General features: G+C 38.2%; 2 protein-coding genes across 3 annotated transcripts in view; both read left to right on the top strand.

The window, feature by feature from the left end:
- LOC103512317 (glutamine--fructose-6-phosphate aminotransferase [isomerizing] 1-like) overlaps positions 1-10,590 on the top strand; it is a 64,013-nt gene that overhangs the window by 31,465 nt on the left and 21,958 nt on the right. The window lies entirely within an intron of this gene.
- Positions 1,839-8,889, top strand: LOC103512306 (glutamine--fructose-6-phosphate aminotransferase [isomerizing] 2). 2 transcript variants are annotated; one of them, XM_026825816.1, is made up of 8 exons: positions 1,839-2,029; positions 2,413-2,536; positions 3,005-3,120; positions 3,715-3,913; positions 4,263-4,507; positions 7,372-7,493; positions 7,672-7,705; positions 8,671-8,889. In XM_026825816.1, the coding sequence occupies exons 1-8, from the start codon at positions 1,901-1,903 to the stop codon at positions 8,872-8,874; spliced, it is 1,173 nt and encodes a 390-aa protein (XP_026681617.1). In that variant the 5' UTR covers positions 1,839-1,900; the 3' UTR covers positions 8,875-8,889. The 2 variants fall into 2 exon arrangements, with proteins under 2 accessions (XP_026681617.1, XP_026681616.1); XM_026825815.1 differs by lacking the exon at positions 7,672-7,705 and adding an exon at positions 7,566-7,597 and having other exon boundaries at positions 1,840-2,029; positions 7,372-7,495.

Here is a 10,590-nt window from a genome sequence, read left to right as displayed (position 1 = left end):
GAAATCTTGATGCTTGTAAAACCTTGAAATTAAACCTGCCACTTTTTAGTTTCTACCGATGCAAAGTATCGTGTTGGTAAATGATGTTCGTGTTCATTACTTAGTTACTTAGCTTCATGATTTCGACTTCACGTTCCAAACACTCATTGTCATTTCATCCATCATGAACACTCAACGCACAGCGACGAGATCTGAGTGTTTTCAATTCAGCGAGGCGAAAGGCCACAGAAGATTATAAATTACCATTGAAATATTTGCTTCTACAGTTTCCATTCACACTTCGGCTAACCATTAAAAAGTTTCTGTTATCCTCATCGCGGCCTATCCTATAGAGATATTTATTTGGTAATCTACGGGAGGTCAATCCTCATAAAGGTTCATTCTACACGTCTTTCAGCTGATTTTTTCCTCGATCAGCATCCACCTAGGTTTTACTTTACACGATCTTATACTTATCAGTAATACTATCAGTTCATGGCGCGTCATTCACTATACTTTTCATCTTCTATTAACACGTCATTTCAGGTGCTCTCATCTCGACTTTGCTAGACATTATCGAGAGCTAATGACCGCATACACCCCCCAATTATGCAATTGACAAGAGTTCCGTAACGCGAGCATAGCTATCCTTCACAACTACTGGGCCCGAAAAAGAGTTTTCTCTAAAGTATCTTCCCTTGTGACCTCTAAAGAGTTTTCATGGTGGTGGAATTAAAAAATGTCACAAAAAAAGACGGGCAATGAAAAACGACGTTATCTAGCTTATAATAAGCAAAAGCAATATTTAGACTCTTTTGAATTTTTAACACCTTTTTTATAACTTCTTATTTGTAGATTTGGTCCAATAAAAAATTATTTCTTTTGCAGCTTTTTAAGACTATACAAAGCTTTGAAATCGGTGTTGGTTGAATTGCTTGTTCGTATTTGGCTTTTTGAAATTGATCCATGTATGATGTCACCTGGTCATAAGGTTTGGTGGTAGATTTTGTTTGCACCAATAAGACTTAGTACCCAGGTACCTTCGTAGATTTCATATAAGCTGTAACCCATCTTTTGGGGCTGTTTTCCCCTACACCTAAGCCTCGTCAACCTACCTAGGTACCTTTAGTAAATGATGTCATTATTTATTTACCGACTGGAAAATGTAGTCCTTGAAATTCGATTATTTTCGGAGTTAGGAATAAAGCTGCTTTCCATGTTTGGTCCAATATTTTGAACCTTTTAAAGTGGCGCAGTGCCTCAGGTCCCTAGCTTAAGTGTCTGTCAATAAATGTTGCTCAAGTTGGTTGCACAGAGAACTCAACTCGCGCAATATTTATTGTCAATGGACACATTAAGCTTATCACTGGTCAATTTGTAAAACACTGAACGTAAAGTATAAACAATTCAGTAGGGTATCCATAAGAGTATAACATTCATTCTTTGGAATAGGAAATTATTGCAGAACGACTTCAAACTAAATTAACTCTTGGGAAGTAAAAAAAAAAATTGGCGACTTTTTCATCTTCTTTATTCATGAAACATCATAATTTATTCAAATTTTAATGTAGTTACATTGTTGTTATATGTTTATTACGAAGTATTGTAAAGGTAATTTACCCAAGGCTAACTGATTTTCATTTTATTATTTTTATTATTATTATTATTATTATTATTATTATTTATTATTATTTTTTTTTGTATTTTACTTAAGCTATCTAAGTATTCCTTGTAAACTTTACCTTAGAAATGAATAAGACCTTTTTAGACCGCAGGAGTAAAGCGAAATTTCAGTCTCATTCAGACAGGATAAACAAGACCATATTTTATTCTAGTCACCAACTCCGTGATATCTTCTATGTACTAACTCTACGATATCTGACCATTTGCAGACCACAGACCCCATGGTCGGTCCGAAACCATGCCCATGTTACCTCGTAATGATTCCACATCTGAGTTTCAACCCCTGGAAGACAAACAGGTGGAATATTTCTTCGCCAGTGATGCCAGCGCTGTCATTGAACATACTAACCGAGTCATCTTCTTAGAGGTGAGACGAAAATCGTTCGTAGTAGCGCCGATTCGGACGTCACCAAATTCTGTCCGGGCGTGATTTTATTTTTATTTTTTAAGAGGTTTGATAGAGGGAACTGTAACTGCCAAAGTCTTACTGTCCCGAAATCGAAGAAAGAAAGAAGACAGGATAGGAACAAGTCAGCCGTCCTGAGAACGAACCTCTGGGATATCCTTTTAGGATTAAGTTCGTCCTGGGCGGGAATCGAACCCGCGACTGAGCGCTTTCAAAGCTAACTACAATGAAATATTATGAGGTCAGTATAAAAAAAAATCCAAACTCCAATTCAACATTTACCTATAACATTGTATTTTTTTACTTTTTTTCTATAACGTTAAAAATATGATTTTGTGTTCTAGGACGATGATGTAGCTGCAGTGAAAGATGGAAGTCTGAGCATTCACAGACTCCGCAGATCTCTGGACGACCCTCATGGCAGAGAAATCACCATCCTGAAACTGGAAATCCAAGAAATCATGAAAGGTAATGGAAATCGAAAGTGTAGGAGCATATTCATTTAGGTAAATTTTTTGATTTGATGATCGATTCCTACGTGAATTTTTGGGAAAAACCAACTCCCAGGTCAAAACTTTAGCTTGTTTAATTTTGTTTTCTGAATCAAACAAAAGAATATATATACGTACTTCATTGAAGACTCGTTAAAAGTCAGTTTACATGCTCAAGTTATTTTCTCAAACTGGCTTGCGGAAGTCGATTTGCACAACTGAATCATAGCGTGTGAACGCAGGCTTGAAGATTGCACAAGCAAAAAAAAAAAATCTAGGTTCCTCTCACAGTTTTGTGCAAACCGAACAATCCGGCATGCGCAAGCCAGTTTGTGCAAATGGCTTGACTTCGTGAAGGTCCATTCTAACTATTGGATTATAAGGAAAAGGATTGGATTATAAGGAAAACGAATATTACCTCACCACATTTTTTATCGTTCCACAGGCAACTACAGCTACTTCATGCAGAAGGAAATCTTTGAGCAACCAGAATCAGTAGTGAACACCATGAGAGGAAGAATCAACTTTGAAACCAACTCTGTCATTCTGGGTGGAATCAAGGTAAGATAAAAGGACACCTTACGCCACTTTTTTTTGTGATAAAGTTCGCCCTGGGAGGAAGTCGAACCCGCGACCTAGCACTTACAAGGCAGACGCGCTACCCTTCAAGCTAACTAAGCTAGCTTTTTCTTTTACATAGTCTTTTTCCACTCAAGTGGGGTCGACATTTCGTGTTTGTGTTTTCCAAGCTGCTCGGTTCTGGGCGAAACTGCAATCCAAGTTTTTCTCTTTCAAATCTTCTTTGATCTTATCCATGTATCTCATTTTTGGTCTTCCTCTGTTTCTCTTCCGGCTCACTTCCACGTTTCTCATCTCTGCCACATTCATCTATCTTCTTGTCTCTTCTCGTAACTGAGCTTGCATTTTTTCTATTTCCTCCCATAATTCCAGGACTACATTCCCGAAATCCGCCGCTGCCCAAGTTTTTCTCTTTCAAATCTTCTTTGATCTTATCCATGTATCTCATTTTTGGTCTTCCTCTGTTTCTCTTCCGGCTCACTTCCACTTGTTTCTCATCTCTGCCACATTCATCTATCTTCTTGTCTCTTCTCGTAACTAAGCTTGCATTTTTTCTATTTCCTCCCATAATTCCAGGACTACATTCCCGAAATCCGCCGCTGTCGCCGGCTGATGATGATTGGCTGTGGTACATCCTATCACAGTGCAGTAGCTACCAGGCAACTTCTGGAGGAACTCACTGAGTTACCTGTCATGGTGGAACTAGCGTCTGATTTCCTCGACAGAAATACACCCGTCTTCCGTGACGATGTGTGCTTCTTCATATCTCAGTCTGGTGAGAATTTTTTTAATCTCTATTTTTCAAAAAAAAAAAAGCTTTTTTGAAGAGGTTAGAGGGTTTCTACTGTAACCACAGAGGTCTTTTAGTTCCGAAATCTAAGAGAGAAGGAAGACATGGTAGAAGAAAGCAGGCCGTTCCAAGGTTTGACAGAGGGAACTGTAACTGCTAAGGTCTTATCGTCCCGAAATCGAAGAGAGAAGGAATGCATGTGGTCTGTATCGTAGCATGCCCAACCCGTAGTCCATGTCCATAGTATATTCCTCATCAGATGGGCGAAAAGAAACACAATACTTCCTATTTAGGTGCTGTGTTTAACTCTAATTTCCCACGGTTTCATTCACAGGTGAAACGGCCGACTCTCTCATGGCCCTACGCTACTGCAAGGCCCGGGGTGCCCTTATTGTGGGCGTAACCAACACGGTGGGCTCTTCCATATCCCGCGAAAGTCATTGCGGGATCCATATCAATGCGGGGCCTGAGATTGGGGTGGCCTCCACTAAAGCGTACACCTCTCAGTTTATTTCCCTTGTCATGTTTGCCCTGGTGATGTGTGAAGATAGGATCTCGCTGCAAACCAGACGAAATGAGGTAAAATAAATAAAAGGAAGGTTGAATTTAATTAAACTTACTTAAATTTTTGTCAGAAATATCATTCCTCAAGATAAATTTTATGACTTAACTTGGACTCGAATCAACACCACTCTCAGTTTATTTCCCTTGTCATGTTTGCCCTGGTGATGTGTGAGGACAGGATCTCGCTGCAAACCAGACGAAATGAGGTAAAATAAATAAGAGGAAGTTTGAATTTTACTCTCAGTTTATTTCCCTTGTCATGTTTGCCCTGGTGATGTGTGAGGACAGGATCTCGCTGCAAACCAGACGAAATGAGGTAAAATAATTAAAAGGAAGTTTGACTTTTATTACTTAAATTTTTGTCAGAAATATCGTTCCTCAAGATAAATTTTATGACTTAACTTGGACTCGAATCAACACCACTGAGGTTGGTAGGTAAAATAGGTAAATCATTATGAAGTTTAGGAGGACTTGGGTTTTGTTTAGCGAGGTTAACGTTGGAGGCATTCTCTACCACCTAACTCTTGGAGGTCCATTATTATGGGGTCCAATCCTCTCATAAATGAGATTAAACTTTTTGTTTCCACCAAAATCAACACCACTGAGGTTGGTAGGTAAAATAAGTAAATCATTATGAAGTTTAGGAGGACTTGGGTTTTGTTTAGCGAGGTTAACGTTGCAGGCATTCTCTACCACCTAACTCTTGGAGGTCCATTATTATGGGGTCCAATCCTCTCATAAGGCTTTTTTCTGGGGTTATGATGCGAGTTACCAATTTAAATTGATGTGATGGCTTTTGTTTTGTAGTGGTTAATTTTTCTTAGAAAAAAAGTTGAACCAGATTTTTTTTTTCTTTTTTTTTTAGCTTTGATTTTTGTTTGGATTGTGCTAGTATACATAAGTTGAACTTTTGTATTTTGTTTCCCCCCATTATTTTACACCAGTTTTACACTATTTGCAGCACATTTAGTCAAGTTTTTGAGCTTTAAAAACTGAAACTGCCCTTCTAGGTATTATGAATTTGAATTACCGACCTGTTCAATTTACACCTTGCGTCAGCGCTGCCAAAAACATTGGTGTCATAATATTACATACTTTAGCTTTAAACAAGTTTGTGTATTTAAACCATCTATGTACCTATCAATATTCTTTACTCTTCTTACACTGTCCAAATTTACGGTGGATTTACACTGTCCAAATTTACGGTGGATTTTTTCAGCTCCTAAAAGGCCTGTTAAGCTAACAACCTGTTAAGTTCCATTTGATTTGTATAGGCTTAACAGGGCTGTTAATCTAACGGATTTTTAGGAGCTAAAAAGAAGGTTGGTGAAACCCACCCTTCTTAGTCTTTGTCTTCTAGCTCTATCCCTCTAGTGTTAGTACTTTCTATTTCTGTTAGTATGTACGCTAGATTTTCGTTCTGTGCTGAAAGCAATTCTTTTGTTACTTGTGTTTTATTCATTCGGATTTTTATTTTCCACTGTATTTTTTTTTCGTATAGTTTTCCTCTTTCTTTTCTGAATGATGAAATTATTTTATAATAGATTTTATATAAAACAATAAAATAATGAAATTTTATATTTTACTAGAAATTCACGTTGATTTCTGTTTCTGTCCTTTTCGCGAAGATTGGTCTCTGCGTTACGGAGCATAGTGTCCAGAGGAACGAAAAATAAATGTCAAATCATTGAATCCAGAAAATTGTGTCGAATTGAAAAAAATAGAAAATAATATATTTCAGGAATAGAAAATAATAAAAACTATATAAGAATATAATAAAATTCAAAAGTACAATTTTAGGAATATTTTTGTTCCAGATAATTAGGTATCCCTTACATTAAGCATTAAAGTGTTGTTTTAGTCTGAGATGTACAAAGGTTCTTCCCCCAAATAGTCTGAGTAAAAACATCCATTTAAATTACAGTTCGACGTTGCTTAACTTTAGTGATCTCTGTCGAGAATGAGGGACTCAGTTTAAGGTACGAAAAATAGATTTTATATATATATAACTAAATTTTCTTCGCCAACCTAGTTAGCTTAAAAGGTAGTGGCTCTTCCTTGTAAGCACTGGGATGTGGTTTCGATTTCCGTCCCAGTGGAGAACTTTATCCTCAACAGATAAGGTTCGTTCTTGGAACGGTGGCTCTCTCCTATCTTGTCATCCTTCTTCGATATCGGGACGGTAAGAGCTCCGTTGTTACACTTTCCTCTATCATGTCTCTAGTTTATCTTCCTCTAGTTTAGGAACGGTGGCTCTCTCCTATCTTGTCATCCTTCTTCGATATCGGGACGGTAAGAGCTCCGTTGTTACACTTTCCTCTATCATGTCTCCTCACACATAGCTTTCCTGTTTTGAAGAGTACAGCATGAAGGAATCCAGAAGGTTGGGTTCGACCAGTTCAATGGCATTTAATTCTTCCACAATATCTGTGCCGCAGTTTGTCGTGATTTTCCGCAATGCCGCCTGCAAATGTGAGAAAAAAAAAGAATAAATTAATCTCACGAAATACTTAAAGGTTTATAACTTTTATAAGCAACCCCCGTGGGTGGCCGAATGATTATCATTATTACACTAGGCTAAACAGAGTGTTCAACCTAAAAGTGTAAATTTTCAAATTTGAGTCGCACTTTTATAAGCAACCCCCGTGGGTGGCCGAATGATTATCATTATTACACTAGGCTAAACAGAGTGTTCAACCTAAAAGTGTAAATTTCGTTGGAGGCATTCTCTACCACCTAACTCTTGGAGGTCCATTATTATGGGGTCCAATCCTCTCATAAATGAGATTAAACTTTTTGTTTTCACATAATTCAATAGTAGACCGATAAAAACTCGATTTTTCCTGTTTTTAATCGGAATTTTCCTATTTTATCTCCAGATCATCAAAGGCTTGAAAGTGATCCATGAACAGATTCGTGAAGTTCTTCAAATGGACAGTGAAGTACAGCAGTTGGCTAAGGAAATGTATGAACAGAAATCTATGCTGCTCATGGGCAGAGGGTATAACTATGCTACCTGCGTTGGCTAAGGAAATGTATGAACAGAAATCTATGCTGCTCATGGGCAGAGGATATAACTATGCTACCTGCATGGAAGGTGCATTGGTAAGTAGCATAACAAGGTGAAAGCATATTAAACTGTGTTATGAACAGAAATCTATGCTGCTCATTGGCAGAGGGTATAACTATGCTACCTGTATGGAAGGCGCATTGGTAAGCAGAATATATTATGCTGTTGCTTTATATTATAAATTTCCCTGGCTAAAGAAATAGCAAAGGTTGAGTGCGAAGGGCATCCACTCGAAAATTTCTGTAGCCAAAACTAAATGTCAGCCCAAAGCAATCACCCTAGGGCTGATTCACTGGGTGACGAAAAACGCCGACCCCGTCTGTACACGGGAAAAGAGTAGGAGGAGGAGCTTGATATTACACCACTTTATGATTAGCTGTGCGAATTGCTTTGCCAAAAATGTTTAACACACAAAGAAATATGCTGATTTTTTTGTCCCCATAGAGCCGTTAGGGGCCCCGTAAGCATTTGTTTGTGAGTTGTAAAGTTTACTGCACTTCTGGTTTAGATTGTTAAGTACATTAACGCAAGAGTAGGAGGAGGAGCTTGATATTACACCACTTTATGATTAGCTGTGCGAATTGCTTTGCCAAAAATGTTTAACACACAAAGAAATTTGCTGATTTTTTTGTCCCCATAGAGCCGTTAGGGGCCCCTTAAGCATTTGTTTTAAGTGAGTTGTAAAGTTTACTGCACTTCTGGTTTAGATTGTTATGTACATACATTAACATACACAAAAATCCCACTTTGAGGCTCAAGTGTAGGGACAAACAGCCCTATAAGTTGTGTTGAGCTAATATGAATGTACAACCGGCTTTGACTATGGGATGTTTTCATGTTCTTTCATGCTTTTTTCTTCTTCTTTTATGTTTTCATGTTTATTTTCTTCTTGTTCTTTTGTCCACTTAATTACATATTTTTATTTTTTTGGACAAACAGCCCTATAAGTTGTGTTGAGCTAATATGAATGTACAACCGGCTTTGACTATGGGATGTTTTCATGTTCTTTCATGCTTTCCTCTTCTTCTTCTTCTTTTCTGTTTTCATGTTTATTTTCTTCTTGTTCTTTTGTCCACTTTATTACATATTTTTTTTTCTTCTTCTTCAGAAAATCAAGGAGCTCACCTACATGCACAGTGAAGGAATCATGGCCGGAGAATTGAAACATGGACCCTTGGCTCTGATTGACAATTCCATGCCTGTTATTATGATTCTAACTCGGGACCCTGTGTATGTCAAGTGTATGAATGCTCTGCTTCAGGTAATTTTCACCATATTTAACTTGAAAAGCTTTTTTTTCCGATCTCCATAGGCCGCCCGGACACCCAAAGTCGGAGATCAGTTCAGACGGTCTGAAGACAAAATTTTGAACCTTTTTCCGCCATACACATTTCGACGCATCCTCCGTGGCCGAGTGGGTTGAGTCGCATATATCTTGAACTTTTTCTATCGAGTTCCTCATAAAAAATCTCTAAGTCATAAGGATTGACTATTTACATGCCTGAGATATAAAAAACTAGTAAAATCCCTTCACACAGGGGAGTATCGAACCCGTAACTTTTAAACTGTAAGTCCAATAGTGTTAGAAGTTGCACCATTCGATTCGGCGTTAAAAATCACATAGGATTGACTATTCACATGCTTATTTGTCAATAGTCCTGTTACCTACATTAAAACGAGTTAAAGTTAACCAGTGCTTCAAAAATTCAATGCAACAAGCAGTACTAAAAAAGAAGAAGAAGAAGAAGAAGAAAGAAAAAAGAAGGTAAGTTGTGAAATCAACTCTGTGACATTTTACCGCTGGCGAACCATAAAAGTCTGAAGTGGCCATAGTTTCGGAACCGCTTTGGAACATATGGGGCTTAAACCGCAAAATTTAGTGTCGAAACTGAAATAGACCGAAATAGACCGTAATGTTTTGAAGCGGTTCCGAAACTATGAGTCAAAAGTGGCCATATTTTCGGAACCGCTTCAAAACACATGGGGCTTAAACAGCAAAATTTAGTGTCAAAACTGAAATAGACCGTAAAATCTGGCAGTTAAGCCCCTTATGTTCTGAAGCGGTTCCCAAACTATGGCCACTAGGTATTAAAAATTTTAAATTCTCAAATTTGAGACAAATAAGCATGTGAATAGTCAATCCTATGTGATTTTTAACGCCGAACCGAATGGTGCAACTTCTAACACTATTGGACTTACAGTTGAAAAGTTACGGGTTTGATACTCCCCTATGTGAAGGGATTTTACTAGTTTTTATAAATAGGCATGTAAATTTCTCAAATTTGAGTCGCCATCTCAAACTTTCTCCATCGAGCTTCCTCATAAAATAATCACATAGGATTGACTATTTTACACCCTATAGGGTGAGATCTCCTCTAAAAAGGTACCTACCTACCTACCCATAGGTATTTTTTTTTTTTTTTTTTTTTTTTTTTTTAAGGCGCTTTAACACTAGGTACGGGACAGTAGGGTCGTTGAATATTTGAAATATAAATCTTACCCAGACAACGCAACCAGGACTCCATCGCTGTGGTTTCCTCCCTTTCCTCCTTGCACAGTTTCACCAACCGGTTTACTCCCTGTAGTTCCACACTTGTTGGGCATCTCTACGTCACTACATAGGTCTGAAAAATAACAATCCAACGTAAATGAGACTGGGTGAGGTTGAATGGGAGAGTAGGCGGATAGCTTGTCGCCAAATGGAGGGTAAAACCTGTCACTAAAAAACCTTTAGCCAGTTACCTATACATGTTGGCGGGAAATGCTGGGAATCGGAACCAGCCGGCCTAGCGCTTACGAAGGCAGACCGCTCCAAACTAACTAGCGCTGGCTAATATTTTTACCTTTTCTTTTACTACAGTTATGCCGAAACTATACTAATGAGAAAGTATTGCCAATCGTCCAAAAATTTTAATTAACTCGAACTCACCTGACAAAAGCAATCGCCGGACTTGTGTTTGAAGTCGCTCAGACGGGGCATTATCTCAGGCGCCCGTTGTAATCGGGTAGCCCTTGGGTTTGTAGGAAG

Source organism: Diaphorina citri, unplaced genomic scaffold (assembly GCF_000475195.1).
Source record: "Diaphorina citri unplaced genomic scaffold, Diaci psyllid genome assembly version 1.1 scaffold821, whole genome shotgun sequence".
Lineage (NCBI taxonomy): Eukaryota > Metazoa > Arthropoda > Insecta > Hemiptera > Psyllidae > Diaphorina > Diaphorina citri.
The sequence above is the reverse complement of the archived record's forward strand: the minus strand, read 5'-3'. Positions and strand labels throughout refer to the sequence as shown.